This window comes from Giraffa tippelskirchi, chromosome 9 (genome assembly GCF_054371585.1).
Source record: "Giraffa tippelskirchi isolate mGirTip1 chromosome 9, T2T-mGirTip1v1.2.pri, whole genome shotgun sequence".
NCBI lineage: Eukaryota > Metazoa > Chordata > Mammalia > Artiodactyla > Giraffidae > Giraffa > Giraffa tippelskirchi.
In genome coordinates this window covers 11,218,605-11,243,203 of record NC_137283.1, presented here as the reverse complement: position 1 = coordinate 11,243,203, position 24,599 = coordinate 11,218,605, and the positions used below count along the sequence as shown (strand labels likewise).

Sequence of the window (24,599 nt, the reverse complement as noted above, 5' to 3'; positions counted from 1 at the left end):
CAAAAATAAAAGTTTGGCAGTCTTTTGTTTTCCAAATTTCCTATGTTACAATATTATCTTATCACCGTAATTTTTGGAGTGAAAAAAATTACAAGGGTAAGACTATTTTTAAAGTTGCTATTGTGAACATGTTGCCAAATTTCTATTCTTTATACTGTCACCAGCATGTTATTAAAATTGAATATTTTAATTTTCTATCCTAAGCAATATAGGAGGACAAATAGGATTTGGGAGTGTGTGGTTTGAAACCTAAAATTAAAGCTCTATATTACCTACTGCCTCAACATGGGATAAATAGAAGGACCGGCAATGACCTAAGTGAAAGTTCCCTACCCCACTGTCCTCCCGAGGAGAATGTGCCCGAGGCCCCAAGCCCTGCTTATCAAACGATCAGGTGCAGTTCCTGTTTATTTCTGAGTAGTAGGTTTCTGCTCCCTGCCAGCCCTCAGAGAACAAGCCAATCACACCTCGAGGAGGAAACCAAAGGGCACATCACTTTCTTGATACTACAAAGCCTGTCTCCTGTAGTGACTGTTCATTCCCTTCCTAAGTGCAAACCCATTAGGCATGCAGCATCCTCTGCCTCCAGATATGTGTACAAGCAAATAATAAATTGCGGCCAAGCTCAACAGGCCCAGTGTCAGGTACCTGCATGTTCAGCCATCTCCATAACCCTAGTGTGGGAAGTCTTGACCCACACTAGGGTCAATACAGGCATTGTAACAGAGTGAAAAGTAGATCCAATTCTACATACAGAGTTTGACATGAGACATTTATGTAAAACATCTACAGGGAGTTGGAATACCTACCCAGTAGCTTAAAAAACAAGACTCGACTGGATTAATTTATAAATAATGAACAATGAACAGGTGGGAAGTAGACAGAAACAGTGAGTATGTAGTCAGAGAAGAGTCAGAGATGAGGTGCTGGGAAGCAGCTTTGCTTAGCAGTAGAAGGAAAGCCAGAGAGAAGTCAGAGGAATGGCCTAAGAAGTAGGAGAATGAGAAAGCTAAAGATGCGAGTAAAGGGCACACCCGTCAGAATGGCTGCTATCCAAAAGTCTACAAGCAATAAACGCTGAACAGGGTGTGGAGAAAAGGAAACCCTCTTACACTGTTGGTGGGAATGCAAACTAGCACAGCCACTATGGAGAACAGGGTGGAGATTCCTCAAAAAACTGGAAATAGAACTGCCACACGACCCAGCAATCCCACTGCTGGGCATACACATCGAGGAAACCAGAACTGAAAGAGACGCATGTACCCCAATGTTCATCACAGCACTGTTTACAATAGCCAGGACATGGAAGCAGCCTAGATGCTCATCAGATGAATGGATAAGGAAGCTGTGGTACATATACACAATGGAATATTACTCAACCATTAAAAAGAATACATCTGAATCAGTTCTTATGAGGTGGATGAAACTGGAGCCCATTATACAGAGCAAAGTAAGTCAGAAAGAAGAACACCAATACAGTATACTAACGCATATATATGGAATTTAGAAAGATGGTAACAATGACCCTATATGTGAGACAGCAAAAGAGACACAGATATAAAGAACAGTCTTTTGGACTCTGTGGGAGAAGGCCAGGGTAGGATGATTTGAGAGATTAGCATTGAAACATATATATTATCATATGTGAAATAGATCGCCAGCCCAGGTTTGATGCATGAGACAGGGTGCTCAGGGCTGGTGCACTGGGATGACCCTGAGGGATGGGATGGGGAGGGAGGCGGGAGGGGGGTTCAGGATTGGGAACACATGTACACCCGTGGCTGATTCATGTCAATGTATGGCAAAAACCACTACAATATTGTAAAGTAATTAGCCTCCAATTAAAATAAATTAATTAATTAAAAAAAAAAAGATGTGAGTAAAGGGGAAAAGGTCAACAGTTTCAAATGCCAAAAAGAGAATACAACAAGGAGCAAAATATGAGCACTAGATTCTAGAATTAGCAGTTTGCTTCCATAAGGTGATGGGATGAGTGATATAAACTGCAGTCTGTTTGACACAACCAGGAAATAGGGATGTGGGGAAAACTAGTCTTTCAAGAGCCACGTGTAAAAAGATCAGGTCATTTAACTTGTACTAAGGATATCACCATTAAAGCAATCTTAATTATACTATTCCTTAGGTTGCCTTTGTATAAATCTTGAGATTAATATGTCCTTTGCTAAGTTCTAGAGTTTGGGGTTTTTTATTTTTAAGCATGATGCCAAGTCTTAAACAAGGAACAGAGGCATGTTTCCCAAAGCTAACTTAGCAGACCATTCAAAAGCGAACACTACTCAGTTTTTTAAATTTTGTAAAAAAAACTCAAATCACTGTAAAAAGACAAAAGACCCAGTACCTGTTCCATAACTTCAGGCGCCATCCAGCAAGGGGTTCCAACAAAGGTTTTTCTCACTTTATTTCGAGTAATGTCACCACCAGTTGCTAAAAAAGCACTAACTCCAAAGTCTAAAACAGAATATAACAGCAAGGGATTAAAAGTACAGTAGCTAACATAAATACATACGAAAATAATATACAGTAGTTATGGTCCTACATAGATAGTATGACCTTTTCTCATCTTTCTGCTGAACTTCTTGACTAAATTAACACATAGCTTCATGGGTTCCTCAATCTATTCCTCTCCACCTCCACACATCATCTCCTCAGATTTTCCTCCTTGCTCCAATCCATTCTTTTCATCTTCCCAAACTGAAACTCTATATCCGTTTAACAATAACTCTCATTGCCCTTTCTCCTCAGCCCCTGGCAACAACCATTCTACTTTCTGTCTCTATAATTCTGACTACTCTAAGCATTTCATATAAGTGGAACCATACAGTATTTATCTTTTTATAACAGAGTTATTTCACTTAGCACAAGATCTTCAAGGTTCATTTATGTTGTAGCATGTGTCAGAATTTCCTTCTTTTGGAGGCTGAATGATATTTTATTGTATGTACATACCACATTTTGTGTATACATTCATCCACTGATAGACACTTAAGTTGCTTCCATATTTTAGTCATTGTAAGTAATGCTGCTATGAAAACGGGTGTACAGATAGCTGTTTCAATTCCTGCTTTAGGTTCTTTGGGGTTATATATTCAGAAGTGGAATTGCTGGATCATACAGAATTTTTCTTTTTAATTGATTTAAGGAACTGCCATACTGTTTTCCACAAGAACTCTATCATTTTATGTCCCTACCAATAGTGAACAAGGATTTTGATTTCTCCACATCCTTGCTATTTTGTATGTTTTTTATAATAGCCACCCTAATGAGTGTGTTATTATCTCCTTCTAGGTTTGACTTGTATTATTTCCCTGATGATTAGTGATACTGAGCATCTTTTCATGTGCTTTCTGAACATTTGCATATCTTCTTCAGAGAAATGTCTATTCAAATCCATTGTAAAATTGATTTTGTTGTTGCTGTTGAATTTGAGGAGTTCTCTGTATATTCCGGATATTACAAGTCTCTTGTCAAATACATGATTTGCAAATATTTTCTCCCATTCTGTGGGTTGCCTTCTTCCTCTGTGGATAGTGTCTTTAAGTGCATAAATTTTTAAAATTTTCATGAAATCCAATCTGTTTTTTTGTCTTCTGTTGCCTGTGCCTTTGGTGTCATATCTAAGAAATCACTACCAAATCCAATGTCATGAAACATGTGCTCTGTTTTCTTCTGAGAGTTTTACTGTTTTACATCTTTATATTCGAGTCCATTTTCAGTTAATTTTTGAATATTGTGTTCAGTAAGGGTCCAAATTCATTCTTTTGCATTGGGATATTTAGTTTTCCCAGAACCATTTGTTGAAAAGACTCCTTTCCCCACTGAATGTCCTTGACACCCCTGTCAAAAATTATTTGATCATATTGTACAAGGGTTTATTTTGGGGCTTTCTATTCTATTCCACTGGTCTTTATGCCAATTTTTATACCAACAACATACTGTTTCTATTACTATTGCTTTGCAATAAGTTTTGAAATCAGGAAGTGTGAATCCTACTTCGTTCATTTTTTAAAAGACTGTTTTGGCTACTTGAGGTTCCTTAAGCTTCCATATACATTTTAGGATTTTTTTCCTATTTCTGCCAAAAAAAAGTTATTGGGGTTTTGACAGGCATTGCACTGAATCTGTAGATTATTTTGGGTAGTACTAACTTTTTTAAACAATGATAAGTCTTCCAATCCATGAACAGGGGGGATGTGTTTCCATTTATTTTTTAATTCTTTAATTTCTTTCAGCAATGTTTTATAGTTTTCATTGTACAAGTATTTCACCTCCTTGGTTATGTTAACTTCTAAGTATTTTAATTATTTTTTATGCTACTTGTATACAGAACTGTTTGTAATATTTTTCTTAGATTTTTCACTGTTAGTGTAGAATATGCAACTGATTTTTAAGTGCTGACTTTTTATCCTACTTTGCAAAGTTCATTTATTAGTTCAAGTAGTTTTTTTTTTTTTTAATGTAATGTTATGCTTAGGGTTTTCTGCATGTAAGATCATAGAATCTGCAGAGATAAATTTACTTCTTTCTTTTCAGTCTGAATGTGTTTTACTATTTTTCTTGCTCAATTGTTCAATTTAGAACTTCCAGTAGCACTACTGTGAACAGAACTAACACATTCTTTCTGTGTTCCTGAACTCAGAGGAAGCGCTTTCAAGTCTTTCATCACTGGGTATGATATTCATGGTAGGTTGTTCATATGCAGCTTTTACTATGCTGAGGAAGTTTCCTTCTGTTCCTACTTTGTTGCATGTTTCTATTATGAAAGGGTGTTGTGGTGGGGGTTTAAGTCCTGCCTGACTCTTGCAACCCCAGGGACTGTGGCCTGCCAGGCTTCTCTGTCCATTGGATTCTTCAGGCAGGAATACTGGAGCAGGTTACCATTTCCTTCTCCAGGGGATCTTCCCATCCAGGAATCAAACCCAGGTCTCCTGCACTGCAGGCAGATTCTTCACCAACTGACTACGAGCGAGAAAGGGTGTTAAACTTTCTCAAATATTTGTTCTGCACTGAGGTGATCATGCGGGTTTTCTTTTTCTCTTTGTTCTGGTAATCTCATGTGTAACACTGATTTTCACATGTTGAACCACTCTTGCATTCCAAAGAAATCCTACTTGGTCATGGTGTATCATCCATTTAATATGCTACTGAATTTGATTTGCTACAAGTATTTTGCTGAAAATATTTACATCAATGTTTATAATAGATACTGGTCCATAGTATTCTTTTCTTGGGTTAGTATCTCTTCCTGACTTTGGGAATAGGGTAATTTTGGACTATATAATAAAATGAGTTAGAAAGTGTTTCTTCCTTTTCAAATTTTTGGAAAACTTTGAGGAAGGCTGTTATTAGTTCTTCTTTAAATGTCTGACAGAATTTACCAGTTAAACCACTGAGTCCAGGGTTTTTCTCTGTCAGGAAATTTTTGATTATTGATTCAATCTCCTTACAAGCTATATACAGGTCATTCCAGATTTTCTATTCATTCATGATTTCATCTCGTTAGGTTTTATGTCTCAAAAAATTTGCCCATCCAGGTTTCCCAATTTGCTGCAGTAGAATTATTCATAATACATCTTATAATCCTTTTTATTTTGGTAGAATTGGTAGCAATATTCACATTTTTGGTTCTGATTTGAGTAATTTGAGTCGTCTGTTTTTTTTTTTTCTTAGTCTACCTAGCTAAAGGTATGTCAATTTTGGTGATCTTCTCAAAGAATCAACTTTCGGTTTCATCAATTTCCTCTATTGCTCTTCTATTCTCTATATCCTTTTCTCAACTCTAAATTTTATTATTTCTTTCCTTCTGCTAACTGAGGGTTCAGTTTCTTCTTTTTCTGGTTCCTTAAGCTGTGAAGTTAGGTTGCCGATTTACTAGCTTTCTTTTTTTTTTTTTAATAAAGCATCTAAAGCTACAAATTTGCCCCTTAGCAATGCTTTCACTGCATCCCATGAGTTTTGGTATGGTTGTGATTTTGTTTTCATTCATCTCTAAGTATTTTCTAGTTTCCTGTGTGATGTCTTCGTTCATCCACTGATTGTCAAAATCTATTTGTCAATCTATTTTTGTTTAGTTTCCACAAATTTGTGAATTTTCAAGTCTTCTCTGGTTGGTTTCTAGCTTTACCTCATTGTGATAAGAGAAAATACTTTATATGATTATCACTTAATCTGTGGCCTAAAAAATGGTCTATCCTAGAAAATGCTCCTTGGACACTTCAGAATAATGTGTACGCTGTTCTTATTGGGTCGAGTGCTTTGTATATGCCTGTTAGATCTAGTCAGTCAATGTGTTGTTTAAGTCTTCTATTTCCTTACATTCTGTCTGTTCTACCCATTATTAAGACTGGAGTGCTAAAGTCCCCAACTCTTACTATAGAGCTCTCTATAGTTCCTTTAGTATTACAGAGCTATCTACAGTACCCTTCAATTCTGTTACTTTTTGCTTCATATATTTTGCTGGTATGTTAATATGTGCATGAATGTTTATAACTTATCTACTTATTATATCTATTTAATCTTTTATTAATATATAATGTATTTCTTTGTCTCTTACAACCTTTTAAATATGAAGTCTATTTTGTCTGATATTAGAGTAGCCACCCTGTTCTCTTTGGTCACTATTTGCATAGAATATATTTTCCCATCCTTTTGCTTCTAATCTATTTGTATCTTTGGATCTAATGTGAGTTGCTTATAGATAGCATATAGTTGGATCATGTTTTCAACCATTCTTTTAATTGGATAGTTAATTTATTTACATTTAAAGCAATTATTGATAAAGAGGGACTTACTTCTATCATTGTGTTATTTTTTTCATATGATTTAAAGCTTTTTGGGGGTTCCCAGGAGGTGCTGGTAGTAAAGAACTGCCCTGCTAATACAGGAGCCATAAGAGACATGGGTTCGATCCCTGAATAGGAAAGATCCCCTGGAGGAGGGCATGGCAACCCACTCCAGTATTGTTTTTTTTATTTAATGTATTTGTTTATTTGTCTGTATTGGGTCTTAGTTGCTCCTGGGCTCCTCTAGTTGCTGTACATGGGCTGGAGGCATATGGGATCTTAGTTCCCCGACCAGGGATCGAACCTACATCCTCTGCATTGGAAGGTGGATTCTTAACCCCTGGACCACCAGGGAAGTCCCCACTCCAGTATTCTTCCCTGGAGAATCCCATGGACAAAGAAGCCTGGTGGACTACGGTACATAGGGTAACAAAGAGACACGATTAGAAGCAACTTAGCATGCATGTTAAGTTGCTGCATGCAACTTAAAAACAAAACAACAAAAAAACTTGTTCCTCCTTTCCTATATTACTTATTTTGTGCTTAACTTTTTGTTGTAAAATGCTTAAAATTTTTCCTCATTTTTAAAATTTATACTCTATAGCTATTTTCTTTATGGTTACCATGGGGGTTACACTTACCACACTGAAGTTTTAACACTCTAATTTGCATTTATACCAGCTTAACTTCAATAACATACAAAAACTTTTTTCTTTACAGCACTAGTCTCATCTCTTCAGGTTGTTGTTACCACAATTACATACTCATAAACTGTGTGCTCAAAAACATAAACTAATCATTCCTTTAAATGCATTAGTCTCTTAAATTGTGTAGACAAGAAGATGTGGTGTTACAAACCAATGCTATTGTAATGTCAAGTTTTAGACCAATAACTGTTTTCTGTAACGTGTTAGTCTCTTAAATTATGTAGAAAGCAAGAAGTGCAGTTACAAATCACTGTTACAATAATAGTAGTTTTTTTCTATACCCATGTATTTACCTTTATTGAGTTCTTTATTTCTTCATACTGCTTGGAGTTATTATCTAGGGTCCTCTCATTTTACCTTGCAAAACTCCCTTGAGTATTTCCTTCAGGGCAAGTCTAGTGGAAACATATTCCCTCAACTTTTGTTTATCTGTAAATGTCTTAATTTCTCCCTCACTTTTATTTTATTTTTTTTAATTAGTTTATTTATCTATTTTTAAACTTTACAATATTGTATTTGTTAGGCCATACACTGACATGAATCCACTGTGGGTGTACATGTGTTCCCCTTCCAGAACCCCCCCTCCCACCTCCCTCCCCCTCCCATGCCTCTGGGTCATTCCGGTGCACCAGCCCCAAGCACCCTGTATCATGCATCGAACCTGGACTGGCGATTCGTTTCACATATGATAATTTACATGCTTCAATGCCATTCTTCCACATCATCCTGCTCTCCCTCACTTTTAAAAGGATCCTTGGTTGACACTTTTTTTCTTTCAGAACTTTGTATACATTGTCCCTCTGCCTTCTGGCCTCCAAAGTTTCTGATGAGAAGTTTGCTGACCACCTTATTTAGGACACCTGGTATTTAGGACACCTTGTCTCTTGCTGTTTTTACGATTCTTTTTGTCTTTCTTAAGTTTGATTATAATGTGTCTCTGTGAGTCTCTCAGAGTTCACTTTAGCTGGAGATCACTGAGCTTCTCAGACATTTATATTCATGTTTTTCATTAAGTTTGAGATGTTTTCAGCCGTTACTTCTTCAATTACTCTCTCTGCCCGTTTCTTCTTCATCGAGGCCTCACATAATGTGGATGTTGGTCTGCTTAATGATATCCAAACAGACCCGTCAGGCTCTATTCACTTTGTTCAATCATTTTTCTTTCTCTTCCTTGGAGAAGGAAATGGCAACCCAAAAGTCTGTTCCTTAGACTTGATAATTTTCATATTCAAGTTCACCAATTATTTTTTCAACCAGATCAAATCTGCATTTAAATCCTTCTAATATGTTTTTCATTTCACAATTCAAGTTATTGTACTTTTTAGCTCCAGAATGTCTTTCTTGTTTCTAAGTCTTCTCTCCTTATTGATATTTAGATTTGATTAACAATTGTTGTTTTGAGTTTTTCCATATCTTTTAACTCTCTCAATATCTTTAAGATGGTTGTTTTAAAGTCTTTGTCTAATATATCTGCCATCAAGCCTTTTTCAGTGATGGTTTCCTTTGAATAGATCATACTTCCCTGTTTCACTGAATGTCTTGTGATGTTTTGTTGTTGCTATTGAAGATGGACATTTGAATCTAATAATGTGCTAACTCTGGAAATCAGGTTCTTCCCCTTCCCTGGAATTTGCTGTTTTTTGTTATTGTTTTGTTTTTTGGGGTTGTTGTAGCTGTGTCTGTGTCAAGCATTGGCCTGAAATGTAAACTTAAGGCCTTCTCAGATCTTTTCTGCACCTTTTCCTGAGAACAAACATTCACTTTTAAATTTTCCCTGCAAATGTTGTTTTTGTTTTGGTTTTGTGGTCACATCACATGGCTTGTGGGATCTTAATTCCTTGATGAGGGATGGAATCTAGTGCCTTGGCAGTGAAAGTGCAGAATCCTAACAACTGGACCCACAGGCAAGTCCCTGTAGTTGTTTTTTATTGTCCTAGTCTTTACGGTTTGGCTTCAAAAAGGGGAAGAGGGGAGAAATGAAGGAAGGAAAAAAAGGCAATGAATGGCCTGTTCAAGTGCCCTGGAAATCACGTGGAAAGGAGGAGCTGTTAACAACAATGGCTGCCTGTCTCTTTGTCTGCATCTTTGTGATCAGAAGCTGCAATTAGTAATCAGAGCAGATGCTAGGATATTTGAAGGACAGGGTCCTTTCTGCCCACCACAGTTCCTACAAGTTGTGTGCAAGTTGCTCCAAAAACATATGCCTAGCTGCCTGCCATGTGGCTGATGGGTAAGAAATGAGCAGCTCTGAAACCGACCAAAATTAACTGCAATTTACCTTCCAAGTCTTGTCCTAAAAGTTTCAAGCAATCAATGGAATGCAGAATTCCAAAATAGTTACACTAGACAGATTCTGCCAATTCAACTGTTGTCTAGGTGGGGAGAAGATTCTTAGTGCTTCTTACTCTACCACTTTCCTAGAATTCTTTCTTGTTCCTTACCACTTGATTTTGCTTCTCTACCCAATTCAGCATAACTGTGCCTGGTTTTGAACTTATATAAATGGAATCACAAGCTATATATTCTATTTTGACTAGCTTTATTCACCCTATGTTTTTATCATTTATTTAATGCTTCTGTATACAGCTGGAGCTTTATTTGTTTTCATCACTGTATAGTATTAAGTTCAAGTGCATGTGTGCTCAGTTGTGTCCAACTCTTCACGAGCTCATGGACTGTAGCCCGCCAGGCTCCCCTGTCCCTGGGATTTTCCTGGCAAGAATATTGGAGTGGGTCGCCATTTCCTCCTCTAGGGAATCTTCCCAACCCAGGGATCGGATCGAACCCACGTCTCTGGTGTCTCCTCCATTGGCAGGCAGATTCTTTGCTACTGAGCCACCAGAGAAGCCCATTACATAGTGTTCTAAAATATAAATTAACTACAATTTACTTATACATTCTACTAACAAAAGGCCTGGTAATGTTCCAAACTTTCAATGCTTACTAGCATTATGGCACACTGAAGTATGAGTTTCTCTACACCATACATCTAGAAGCTAAAGTCTCTGGGTATGCATATCTTCAACTTATTAAAGTGTTCCTACTAGCTTATATTCTCACCATCAGAAGGTGAGATTCTCTCTTGCTTTACATCCACACTGATAACTAGTACTGTCAGATGTGTTTGCTACATCAGTCAATATAATGTGATTTCCCAATGTTATTTTATTGTGCATTAATTGCTAACTAGTTGAGGTTGTACACCTTTTACTGTATTTATGTTTTCATGTCTTCTTTTGAGGTTATTTGACTTTTTCTTAAATGGTTCTTTGTATATTCTGAACTGAACTGTCAAGTTATTCATGCTGCTAATATCTTATCTGCTCTGTGGTTTTGCTTTTTTACTTATTAATGGTGACAAATTGTTCTTTTGATGAACAATAGTTGCTAATTTTACAGGAGTTAAATTTATCAATCTTTTTCTTAATGTCAGAACATGATATGGCTTAGTTAAAATATTCCCTTACCTGAGGACATGAAGATGTGTGCCTAAATTTTCTTCTAAAGCTGAAGAAATAATTCAAGGTTTGGGTAGTTCTCTTCCTCCTGCCAAACACCTGACTGTTCCAGCAGTGTGGGACCAAGCTGAGATTTTCTCAGATGATCTGCTTGCTCAACAGTCCTGCAGTTCAGCCATTCTGGAGTCTCACCCTGGGGGAGGGGGCATTTCACCAAGATACCAACACTGGAAGGCCTTGGACTCTAACTCTTCTCTCTTCAGCTCTGAATCTACCAAAAGTACACTTCCACCTCTCAGATGTGTCTTCCTAATCGGCAAATAACCCATTTCTCCCAAAAGAGAAGTATAACTTCCCTAAAGCACATTTATTAAACACAATGAAGTTTCTTGACGACTACTCCTTTAGAGGAAAGTTAAAGAATGGTATAAGAACCCACAGAAGATGACTCTAACAGGAGTTAGGAATAGAAAACCATAACAAGTAGTGGTTAGAAAATGCCTAAGACTGAAAATGAAGGATGAGTAGTGAAAGATACCTTGAGTCGGCAGGGATGTATCAACATAGTATGTGTGACCAGAGATGGTCCAGGGTACAGAAGAGAAAACTGACTAAGAAAACATAGAAGATAACTAATGTTGTTCTACCAGCCATTAAACTAAAATAAAAAGAAATACTAATCAGTACCTGCAATCTGTACCGAGCCATCTTCTCCAAGAAGAATATTGCCAGCTTTCACATCTCTGTAAGGAAAAAAAAAATTACTTATTAAAAAACACTTATTCTTTGGAGTTACAAAATTTAAGAAGTTCAATATATTCACCACAACACTGGTAATATTTAAATGCTTTAGTCCAAAATTGCATTAAAGAGTATTAGGGCCAATAGCAGAATTTTTAAAATTGTAGTCACTTGTACTAAAATCCAAACATAGTAAATAGAAAGCTATAGTAACATATAGCTTTTACTAGTAAATCTGGAAAAACTCAAGATTATTAAATATTTGATTGAGGTAACAGTGGCCAAAGAATGTGACCCTCACTCTCACCTTATCTACTTTTAAAAATACACTGATTTTTCTACACTTTATGAACAAAATTTTAAAATGATCAGTATGTGGCTGAAAACAGGAACTATTCTATGCTTGTAGTATAAAGATATAAATTGTTCAAACATATCTATATTCTTATTAGTAACGAAAACAACTCAAGTAATAAATAAATACATTCATGTTATAAAAACCTAAACATCACTGAAAAGGTCAAAATCCCTTTTGAATAATCCCTTTTGAATAGACCTGACTGTTCTCAGGTCTACTATTCTCTACAAAGCATTATCAGTCTAGTTAATAGAATATGTTCCTGCAACATATCTGGGCTTTTCTTCCAACATAAATGATATTGTACTATCCATTCAAATCTACAACATGTTTTTCTCATGCAATCATGTGTCAGTAGAATCTGCAAAATTTACATTCCTCAACTCCTATGAGTAATCCATTTCTTTGATAACCTAGAGAAACTCTCACAATGCATACAGAATGTACAAGGGGGCTGTCTATAGCAATGTCTGAAGTAACAAATCAAAAAATGGTAACAATCTAGAAAGTCAACAGTAGCAGAAAGGTTAAATTAAATCTGTTACATTCATGAAATTTATTAAAGTCAATCAACATGTTATGACTTCCAATGCCCTCTCATACATAATACATACTGCCAGTGAACACTTCAAATAGGACAGTGCATTTTGTATGCCACCATTAGTTACACAGACACAGGCATGAACACATCCTTCCATACACACCAAAAGGAGAGCAATGAGTTTAGTTTTTTTAAAGGAGAGGAGTGGGATCAGAGTCAAGGGGAACAGTGTTTGACTGTCCTGTGGGAGTGGACTCACCTATTTATTTCATAATTAAAAATAAATATAATTAGACAAACACAAGAGAGCCAGACCTTGAAGCTAGATCGAAAGAAAAGTAAGGCTAGGTCGTGGAAGAAGGCCATATTTGTCAGGAAAAGGAACCAGTGAAAGGACAGCACATCATCTCTTCCCTGTCCTTCCCATCTTCTTTTCCCCATCCTTAGATAACCAGACCATTATTTCCTTGGTAAATAATGAACAACAGTTTCACAAATGTTATGTAGCAGCATCGCCATACCAAGAGTACACAACACTTTTCCTGAATATATACTGAAGCATAAAGAAATCATGTTACTCAGTACTTTTTTCTGCTTATAAATGCAAGGAATTTATAGGACTTCTTCCCAGAGGCTGACTTAGAGTAAAGGCTGGCTCACTTTGTCCTACAAACCTAAAGTCTACACAATGAACAGGAGAGAACTGAGGATATTTCCTTCCTGTGGAGACAAAGACCATTCAACTAAGCCAACCATGAACCTTCAACTCCTTTTTCTGAATGACATCTAAAACTTAATGGAAAAAAACAATGTACAGTTTAGTCACTTCCTCCTCTGTTTTTTGCAGCAGGTTGCAACATATAGCGTTAGTACAGAAGCTGATCCTCTTTACAACTACATGGGAAGTTGCTGAAGAACTCAATGTCAACCATCCTACAGACGTTCAACATTTGAAGCAACTGAAAAGGTGAAAAAGCTTGATAAGCAGGTGCCTTATGAGCTGACTGCAAATCAAAAAAAATCATTGTTTTAAAGTGTTGTCTTCTCTTACTCTACCCAACAACAATCAACCATTTCTTGATCAGACTGTGACGTGACAAAAAGTGGGTTTTATACAACCACCAGAGATGACCAGCTCAGTGGCTGGACTGAGGAGAAGCTCCAAAGTACTCCCCAAAGCCAAACCTGTCACAAAAAAAGGTCATGGTGGCTGTCTGGTGGTCTGATGCACTACAGCTTTCTGAATCCTGGTGAAATGATTACACCTGAGATACACCGAAAAATGCAAGGCCTGCAGCCTGCATTGGTCAACAGAGTAGGCCCAATTCTGCTCCACGACAATGCCCAACTGCATACTGCACAACCAACACCTCAAAAGTTGAACAAATTGGGCTACGAAGTTTTGCCTTATGTGCCATATTCACCTGAAATCTCACCAACCAACTACTACTTCTTCAAGCATCTTGATAATTTTTTGCAGGGAAAATCCTTCCACAACCAGCAGGAGGCAGAAAATGCTTTCCAAGAGTCCGTGGAATCCCAAAGCACAGATTTTTATGTTACAGCAATAAACAAACTTATTTCTTGTTGGCAAAAATGTGTTGATTGTAATGGCTCCTATTTTGATTAATAAAGATGTGGGAGTGAAGTTGTGAAGTTGCTCTGTGTTGTCCAACTCTTTGCGACCCCATGGACTGTAACCCACCAGGCTCCTCTGCCCATGGGGTTTTCCAGGTAAGAGTACTGGAGTGGGTTGCCATTTCCTTTTCCAGGGAATCTTCCCGACCCAGGGATTGAACCCGGGTCTCCCACATTGTAGGCAGACAGTTTTAGCATCTGAGCCACCAGGGAAGATAGGCATGTGTGGGATGTGTGGGAGCCTAGGTATAATGATTTAAAATTCATGGTCTGAAACCACATTTATATTTGCACCAACCTAATGGTGCACAGAGGGCGTCTCTCATCTACTCATCAAATAGATTTACATAACTAAATAAAAGACAACCTGCTTTAAATCAACTTATGGAGAGAAATGAATCACTAAATCCATCCATCCAACTAAACACTAAAATAAAACTTGGTTATCTCTGAAGAGATGTGGAGCAGCAAATCAATCAATTCAACTACATATCAAAATAAAATCAATTATTCCCTCCTGCTACCCCAGCTCCCAACTGCCACCTCTTAACTCCTATATCAGACTTATAAACCAGCATGCTGTAACAAAATAAGACAACTAACTATCCATCTACATAGGAGACCAGTTAAACTATGACACATCTATATAACGAAATACTACAAATACTAACAAACATATGTGGTAATATGTTTATTTTGGCATAAATCTCCCTCAAAGGAATCACAAGAAAACGGCAAGAAGTAGTTCCTTTTAGAACAGGATACTAAAAGTTCAGTGGAGGAAGGAGACTCTTTTTTAAAATGCTTTATTTTTTAGAACAATTTTAGATTTACAAAAAAATTGACAAGATAGTGCAGAGGAATTCCCATATAGCTGTCACTTAGTTTCCCCTATTATTAACACTGTATATTAGCATGGTTCTTTTGCCACATTAATCAATCAGTACTGATGCACTGCTATTAATAGGATGTCCTTCTAATGGAATTTGTATGATGTTTTCCTCATGATTAGATTGGTGTTAAGAGTTTGGGGAAGGAAAACCGGGGAAGTGTCATTTTCATAACATTGTATCTAGAGTACATAGCATTACCACGAGTTAGCACCATTGATACTGAGAAGACCTGTTTTTTTACCATTTTGTACCATTTGAAGTTTTAAGCCATGTATTGGCATTGTTGCTGTTGTTCAATCACCTAGTTGTGTCTAACTCTGCAACCTCATGAACTGTAGCACGCCAGGCTTCCCTGTCTTTTACTATATTCAGAGTTTGCTCAAACTCATGTCCATTGAGTTGGTGATGCCATCCAACCATCTCACCCTCTGTCATTCCATTCAATCTTCCCCAGCATCAGGGTCTCTTCCAATGAGTCGGCTCTTCCCATCAGGTGGTCAAAGTACTGAAGCTTCAGCATCAGTCCTTGCAGTGACTATTCAGGGTTATCTCCTTTATGATAGACAGGGTTGATCTCCGTGCAGTCCAAGAGACTCTCAAGAGTCTCCTCCAGCACCACAATTCAAAAGCATAAATTCTTTGGTGCTCAACTTTATTTATGGTGCCTCTCACATCCATACATGACTATTGGGAAAACCATAGCTTTGACTATATGGACCTTTGTCAGCAATGTCTCTGCTTTTTATTTTTAATACATTGTCTAGTTTGTCAAAGCTTTTCTTCCAAGGAGCAAGTGTCTTTTAATTTTGTGGCTGCAGTCACCGTTTACAGAGATTTTGGAGCCCAAGAAAATAAAATCTGTCACTGTTAATCACATTTTCCCCTTCTATTTCCCATGAAGTGATGGGACTGAATGCCATGATCTTAGTTTTCTGAATGTTGAGTTTTAAGCCAGCTTTTTCACTCCCTTCTTTCACTTTCATCAAGATGCTCTTCAGTTCCTCTTCACTTTCTGTCATTAGGGTGGTGTCATTTGCATTTCTGAGGTTACTGATATTTCTCTCAGCAATCTTGATTCCAGCTTGTGATTCATCCAGCCCAAAATTTTGCATGACATACTCTGCATATACATTAAATAAGCAGGGCAACAATATACAGCCTTGATGTACTCCTTTCTCAATTCTGAACCAGTCTGTTGTTCAATGTCTGGTTCTAACTGTTACTTCTTGCCTTGCATACAGGTTTCTCAGGAGACAGGTAAGGTGGTCTGATATTTCCATCTCTTTAAGAAACTTCCATAGTTTGTTGTGATCCACACAGTGAAAGGTTTTAGTGCAGTCAGTGAAGCAGAAGTGGATGTTTTGGAATTCCCTTGCTTTTTCTGTGATCCAGCGGATGCAGGCAATTTGATCTCTGGTTCCTCTGCCTTTTCTAAATCCAGAAAATCCTTTTCTAAATCATACATCTGGAAGTTCTTGGTTCATGTACTGCTGAAGCCTAGTTTGAAGGATTTTGAGCATTACCTTGCTAGCATGTGAAATGAGCACAATTGTAGTTGTCTGAACATTCTTTAACATTGCCTTTCTTCGGGATTGGAATGAAAACAGACCTTTTCCACTCCTGTGGCCACTGCTAAGTTTACCAGATTTGCTTATATACTGAGTGCAGCACTTTCACAGCATCATCTTTTAGGATTTGAAACGGTTCAGCTGGAATTCCATCACCTCCACAGGCTTTGTTCTTAGTAATGCTTCCTAAAGCCCACTTGACTTTACATTCCAGAATGTCTGGCTCTAGGTAAGTGATCACACCATCCTGGTTATCCTGGTCGTTAAGACCTTTTCTGTATCATTCTTCTGTGTATTCTTGCCACCACCTCTTCCTAATCTCCTCGCTTCTGTTAAGTACTTGCCATTCCTGTAACCCATCTTTGCATGAAATGTTCCTTCAGTATCTCTAATTTTCTTGAAGAGATCTCTAGTCTTTCCCATTATACTGTTTTCCTTTATTTCTTTGCACTGTTCATTTAAGAAGGCTTTCTTATCTCTCCTTGCTATTTTCTGGAACTCTGCATTCAGTTGGATATAACTTTCCCTTTCTCCTTTGCTCTGTGTTTCTCTTCTTTTCTCAGCTATTTGTAAGGCCTCCTCAGACAACTATTTTGGCTTTTTGCATTTCTTTTTCTTAGAAATGGTTTTGGTCACCACTGTCTGTACAGTGTTATGAACCTCCGTCCACAGTTCTTCAGGCACTCTGTCTACTAGATCTATCTATTCATCAGCTCCACTGTATAATCTCAAGGGATTTGATTTAGGTCGTACCTGAATGGCCTAGTGGTTTTCCCTACTTTTTTAAATTTAAGTCTGAATTTTGCAATAGGGAGCTCATGATCTGAGCCACAGTCAGCTCCAAGTCTTGTTTTTGCTGACTGCATACAGCTTCTTCATCTTTAGTTGCAAGGAATATAATCAATCTGATTTTGGTATTGACCATTTCGTGATGTCCATGTGTAGAGTCATCTCTTGTGTTGTTGGAAGAGGGTGTTTGCTATGATCAGTGTGTTCTCTTGGAAAAACTATTAGCCTTTGCCCTGCTTTATTTTGTACTCCAAAGCCAAACTTGCCTGTTACACCAGGTTACTCCAAAAGTTATTTCTTAACTTTCTACTTTTGCATTCCAGTCCCCTATGATAAAAGGACATCTTTTTTTGGTGTTAGTTCTAGAAGGTCTTGTAGGTCTTCATAGAACCATTCAACTTTATCTTCTTCAGCATTAGTGGTTGAGGCATGCTGCTGCTGCTAAGTCGCTTCAGTCGTGTCCGACTCTGTGTGACCCCATAGACGGCAGCCCACCAGGCTCCGTCGTCCCTGGGATTCTCCAGGCAAGAATACTGGAGTGGGTTGCCATTTCCTTCTCCAGTGCATGAAAGGGAAAAGTGAAAGTGAAGTTGCTCAGTCGTGTCCGACTCTTCACGACCCCATGGACTGTAGCCTACCAGGCTTCTTCGTCCATGGGATTTTCCAGGCAAGAGTACTGGAGTGGGGTGCCATTGCCTTCTCCGGGTTGAGGCATAGACTTGGATTATTGTGATACTGAATGGTTTGCCTTGGAAAGGAACTGAGATCATTCTGTCGTTTTTGAGATGCACCCAAGTACTGCATTTTGAACTCTTTTGTTGACTATGATGGCTACTCCATTCTTCTAAGGGATTCTTGCCCACCATAGTAGATATAATGGTCATCTGAATTAAATATTGGTGTTACCCATTCAAAAACTGTTTTCTAAGCTTCTGTCTTTTTAAAAAACATTTATTTATTTTGTTGTGTCAGGTCTTGGTTGTGGCAGGCAGAATCTTTCATTGTGACACATGCATTCTCTAGTTGTGGAGCGCAGGCTCCAGAGCACACATATGGACTCAGTAGTTGTGGTGCATGGGCTTAGCTGCTCTGAGGCATGTGGGATCTTACTTCTCTGACCAAGGATTGAACCTGAGTCCCTGCACTGCAAGGCAGATTCTTAACCACTGGACCACCAGAATAGTCCCTAAGCTTCTGTCTTAAGTGAAGAAACAGCAATCACTTGTCAGCAGAACCTATACTTTGGATGACTACTTTTCCTGAACAATTAAGATAATAAATTCATGTTTCCCTTTTCAGATCAAAATTGCAATCTACAGAACAGCTTCCAAGAGTAAAAGCAAAGGAATACCATGAAGCTAAATGGCTCACTAGACAATTAAACACTAGTCTGTCCTCACACACAACAGAACAAATTGAACTTTGAAGGAAAATATTTGTAAGGAAATCAATATAGTAGTCCTTTTTTTTTTTTTAAACTTCATCTCAAAGAATATCAAGCAACCCAGCAGCCCCCAGTTATATCGCCCAACAACTCTTAAATAGCAAGAACAGTAAGTTATGTTTTTCACAGCTTGATGCCATTTCTCACATATCACTATTACACCAAAGTTGCAAATTCCTTTTAAAATTAAATTTAAAATTAAAAGTACAGAACAAGTTTCTCCCCATTACATTTTCATGACTCAACAAACAGCATGCCATGTGCTACGTGCTAAGTCGCTTCAGTCATGTCTGACTCTTTGTGACCCGTGGACTGGAGCCCGACAGGCTCCTTTGTCCATGAGATTCTCCAAGCAAGAATACTGGAGTGTGCTGCCATTTCCTCCTCCAGGGGATCTCCCCAACCCAGGGATTGAACCCGTGTCTCTTACGTCTGCTGCATTGGCAAGCTGCATTGGCAGGCTGGTTCTTCACCACTAGCGCCACCTGGGAAGCCCAATAATAGGCACAGTTCAAGAGAAGAAATGAATCAAAACAATGCTGAAAAATACACTACATTTATGCATCTTAAACTGACTAAATATCTACCATTTCTGTTAAAGCTAACCCCTTTAAATAGGCAAAATATTTGGGTACATAGATACAGAGAGAAAAGTGTAACTCTAATTTAGAGACCTGTTCACCCTAGTAGAAACCTCTAAAGCCTTGGGGGACAAGGAGAAAACACAGTAGAGACAGAGTGAAATTATTTGACCTAATCCACCAGACTGATACAAATCTACCTGAAATAACAATTGGACTGTAAAGATATGAGAAGTAACAAAATCTACTGAAAACATCCATGTCTGCTTCCCAGTAAAACAACTTTCTCCTACTGAAGTCTCAGTGCAGCTCAGCTAAAGTGTAAGTAGGGTTCTTAGCCTTGGCTGCATACTAGGATCTCTTGGGAAACTTTCAAAAGTCCCAATGCCAAGGCCTCATCACAAATCTCTTACATGAATTTCTAGCAGTGGATCTAGTAATCAGTACTTAGTAAACTTTCCCAGGTGATTCCAATATGAAGCCAACCTTGAGGGCCTCTGATTTAATGTATAAGAGAATTTCTATTGCAACAACATGGCAAACAGATTTTCATCACTTACTACACAGGCCTTGGCCCTAAGACACACCATTCCTCTGTGCCAAACACAAAGAAAAATGCTGGCTAAATTAGGGGAGAATACTGCCACATAACTCAACATGAAATAAAAAATGGAAATCTTCAAGCTTCAGAAATGAGAAGGACAAGAGTAGAGCATAAGCCTTGGAGGGCTTCCCAGGTGGTCCAGTGGTAAAAAAAATCTGCCTGCCAATGCAGGAGATACACGAGACGGGTTTGATCCTTGGGTCGGGAAGATCACCTGGAGAAGGAAATGGCAACCCCTCCAATGTTCTTGCCTAGGAAATCCCATGGACACAGGAGTGTGGCGGGCTATAGCTCATAGGGTAGCAAAAGAATTGGATATGACTTAGCAACTAAAAAACAACAACACTGAGATGATCAAGATTTTATCATTCATTTTGTTAAAGTGGTGTACTATACTCATTGACTTGAATATGCTGGACCATCCCTGCATCTTTAGAATGAAGCCCACTTAATCATGGTGCATGATCCTTTTAATGTATTGCTGATTTTGGTTTGCTAATGTTTTGTTGGGGACCTTTGCATACAAGTTAATCTTGTAATTTTCTTATAGCGTCTTTGTCTGGCTTGGGTATCAGCGTAATGGTGGCCTTGTAAAATGAGTTTGTGATGTTTCCTTCTCTTCTAGTTTCTGGAAGAATGTGAGAAGGATTATATAAGTTCCTGTTTAAATGTTTGGTAAAATTCACCAGTGAACTTGCTGGTCCTTGACTTTTGTTAGGAAGTTTTTGATTATTGATTTGATCTCCTTAGTAGTAACTGGTCTGTTTAGATTTTCTGTTTCTTCGTGATTCAGTCTTGGTAGAGTCTATGTTTCTAGAAATTTAACCATTTCTTCTGGGTGGTACAATTTGTTGGTATATATCTGTTCATAGTAGTCTCTTAACGATCTCATATTTCTGTGGTGTCAGCTGCAATGTTTCCTCTTTCATTTCTGAATTGGAGTCCTCTCTTTCTCTTTGTGAGTCTAGCTAACAATCTATTTACCTTTTTAAGAAACCAGTTCTTAGTTTCATTATCTTTTCAACTGTCTTTTTAGCCTGTTATTTCATATATTTTCACTCTTGATGTTTTTATTTAATTTCCTACTGCTAACTCTGGGCTTAGTCTGTTCTTTTTGTAGTTCCTTAAAAGTAGGTGATTTTAAAGATATATAGATAGATAGATAGATAGATAGATAAAATATATATATGTCTTGTTGTGTTCTTCCACTCTTTCTGCCTTCTTTGATTTTAATTGAGCATTTTATGTGATTCTATTTTTCTCTCCTCTCTTAGCATATTCTTTTTTCCCTGTTTTGGTGGTTGCCGTAGAGTCTGCTCTACACATTTACAATGACTTCAAGTCTACTTTCACATAGTACTATACCACTTCCCTGAGTTTTCTTTTAATCTCATATATCCTGGACTGGGTATTATAGTCTTGCAACCCAGAACTGTCAACAAGTACAGATCAAAAAAAAAAAAAAAAGCTCTAAGCCTGCTCTTTGTGCTTTGTGGCCAAAGAGGCACCAAACCTAGAAGAGACCTCATCCCTGATTACATAGCTGGAGTGTAGAATCACAGGCTGACCAATTAGGCCAGAACCAGAGGTGCCAAATAAGACCAGACAGGAAACTCCACTCATTGTCCAATCTACATCTAGTGTAGATAGATCCATGCTGCCTATACCAGCACCACTGACAGGCCCAGCCAATATCTTCCATTTTTCCACCCAGCAGCTGAGAGTGACCCAGGTCTGGTACCTTTTGCTCCTCTACACAGTGGCAACAGATAACCCAGACCTAGTGTCTCCCAACTCCTCACCCAGTAGCAAAAGGCGACCTAGAAAATGTGCCTTTCAAGTCCACAGGCAATACCAGAGAATGAATGGGAGCCCAACTAGCATCAGGTGGCAGGCCACAAGATGAGCTCAAGGAAGTGTTCACAGACTCACAGGCACAGCCACTATCTCCCACCTTCCACCTAGCAGCCCCAGGCCTGGGCAAGTGCACTCTGCTCCCATGGGTGGCACCAGCAGGAATTGAGAAGAGAGCCTCAGCAGTGCTGCATACACAAAACAAACCAGAACACCACTGCGAGGGCTCTCAAAATCAGGGAAACTGCCTGTTAAAATATATTACTTCAATATATCATTTTCTCAATAGGATCAAAAGTCTTCTAACACAATATCCAAAATATCCATGATGCAATTAAAAAAAATTATTCAACATACCAAGAACCAGAAAAAATTCATAAGAAAAGACACCTAAGGGACTTTTCTGACAGTTCAGTGGTTAAGACTCTGATCTGAATGCAGGGGGCACAGGTTCAATCCCTGGCGGGGAACTAAGCCCCTGCATGCCCCATGGCATGGCCAAAAAGAAACAGGAACAGAAAAGACTGATATGAACATGAAGAAGAATCAGCTGTTGGAACTATTAGACAAGAATTTTAAACCAGCCATCATAAAAATGCTTCTAACATGCAATTTGGAATTCTCAAATGAAAAACAGAAAATCTCAGCAAAATAAAAAATGTAAAAAGAACCAAATAAAAATTATATAACTGAAAACCTACACTAAAAGAAATAAAAGCTCCAGGAATGGGTTCCAGAGTAGAATGGAGAGGACAGAGGATAGAAATAAGCAAACATGAAAGCAAATCAAGAACATTTACTCAATTTGAACACAGAAAAAAATAGGCTGAAAACTGAGCCAGAAGGATTATGGTACAATATGGTTCAACAACAAAAGATCTAACATTTCCACCATTAGAGTCCCAGAAAAAGAGGAAGGAAAATAGCTTACAAAGGTATTCAAACACATAATGGCTGAAAACTTCCCAAAATTGATGAGGACAAAAACCTAGATTGAAGAAATTTGGGAACCTCAAACTGGAGAGACCTAAAGAAATCCACTTCTGAAAACCAAAGATAAAGAAACAATTGCTTTTTTTTTTTTTTTTTTGCTATGCCATGCAGCATGGGGGGATCTTAGTTCCCAGACTAGATACTGAACCTGTGGCTTCTGCACTGAGAGCACAGTCTTAAACCACTGAATCACCAGGAAGTCCCACAAAGAACAATCTTGAAAATAGCCAGAGAAAAGCAACATATTTGCACCAATTCACATGACAGATTTCTCATCTGCAATCATGATGGCCAGAATTAAGTAACATATCTTTCAAGTGCTGAAAGAAAAGAAATGTAAACTACAAATTCTTATATCCAGGGAAACTATCCTTAAGAAATGATGGGGAAATAAATATATCTTCAAATGAAAGAAAACCAAATCCAGGGACTAAACAAATCTGTACTAACAGAATCCATCACCGTTTGTACAGATAACAATTTTTGTTATCTGTACACAGGGACTGAACAGATATAAAGAGCCAGAAATACTTGAGCCATGAAATGCTACATGGTTCTTCAAATGTTATTTTATTTAAAAAAATAATAATATTTAATTTTAAAAGTTACTTTACTAAAGCTTTTAATAATTTCAGAAAATACTCAAGATATAAAACAAATTAGAGAGGAATATTCCAAACTGTTATCAGTTGATTATGGCAATTGATTCCTGGTAGGAAATTAGGAATTTGTTTTTGGAGTTTCCAATTTGACCAGCACATTTGTTATTTTTTAAATGTTTACTAGCTGTGTAACCACAGTTTATTGGAACTAATAATATAATACCAAGAGCCCTGCTAACACTCAGAGATTATGAGTAACTGTGCCAAAGAACAGGGAATAGCCTCACTGAAATGAAACAGCATAACTACTGCTGCATTTATCCAAAAGAGATGAGTGCTATCTTTTACACACCTGTGAATTTGTCCATTTTTATGCAGGTATTCCAAACCCTCCAGCACTTCTTTGAGTATTGTAGCAATGGTAGCTTCATCCAGGACTCCATTTTTATGTTCCCCCTTTGCCACAATGTGCTTAATAATATCTAGAACAGAACCTGTAAAGAGAAAAAACAGTTTTCCATAATTTTTTTAACGCATTCAATATAATTCAGAGCCATTTAAAAATCAAAACACATGTAAATCTTCTCATAAACTTAGCTGTGCAGGAAAGGAGGGAAAAAATAGCAATATAAGGAAATACAAAAGTTTAAAATTAATGATATATTAATTCCACTCTAAAACAGAAAGCAACCTGCTAATCCAAATAGACGTGTTACACCAGCATCTTCTTTAGACATCTAATGAGAATTTGGAAAAGGTAACAGAGGATTTTTAAAATCACCTCTGAAGAATCCCTAGGTAAACCATATCCGTCAATAACATTTTAGCAAAAGGTGTAACAAACCAATTTAGGTTTCTAACATCAGATTAGAGTGTGCAACATTGTTTAAATAAAGATATAAAACACAACTACAATGCAGGTCAAGTATTGCATGTGTATGCAAACTTAAAGGTTAAAAGTATATTTCAGGTTAATAAGTAATAGAAATAAAACAGGTAAGGCAAAGAAAAATATGCAAGGAATAAAA

General features: G+C 37.7%; 1 protein-coding gene across 1 annotated transcript in view; it reads right to left on the bottom strand.

Moving 5' to 3' along the window:
* Window positions 1–24,599, bottom strand: part of OXSR1 (oxidative stress responsive kinase 1) — an 86,672-nt gene that overhangs the window by 31,020 nt on the left and 31,053 nt on the right. The window contains exons 4-6 of the mRNA XM_081527365.1: window positions 23,924–24,065; window positions 11,653–11,708; window positions 2,360–2,469 (exon numbers count right to left, since the gene is read on the bottom strand). Coding sequence (XP_081383491.1) covers window positions 2,360–2,469; window positions 11,653–11,708; window positions 23,924–24,065 — 308 coding nt within the window. The remainder of the gene's footprint in view (window positions 1–2,359; window positions 2,470–11,652; window positions 11,709–23,923; window positions 24,066–24,599) is intronic.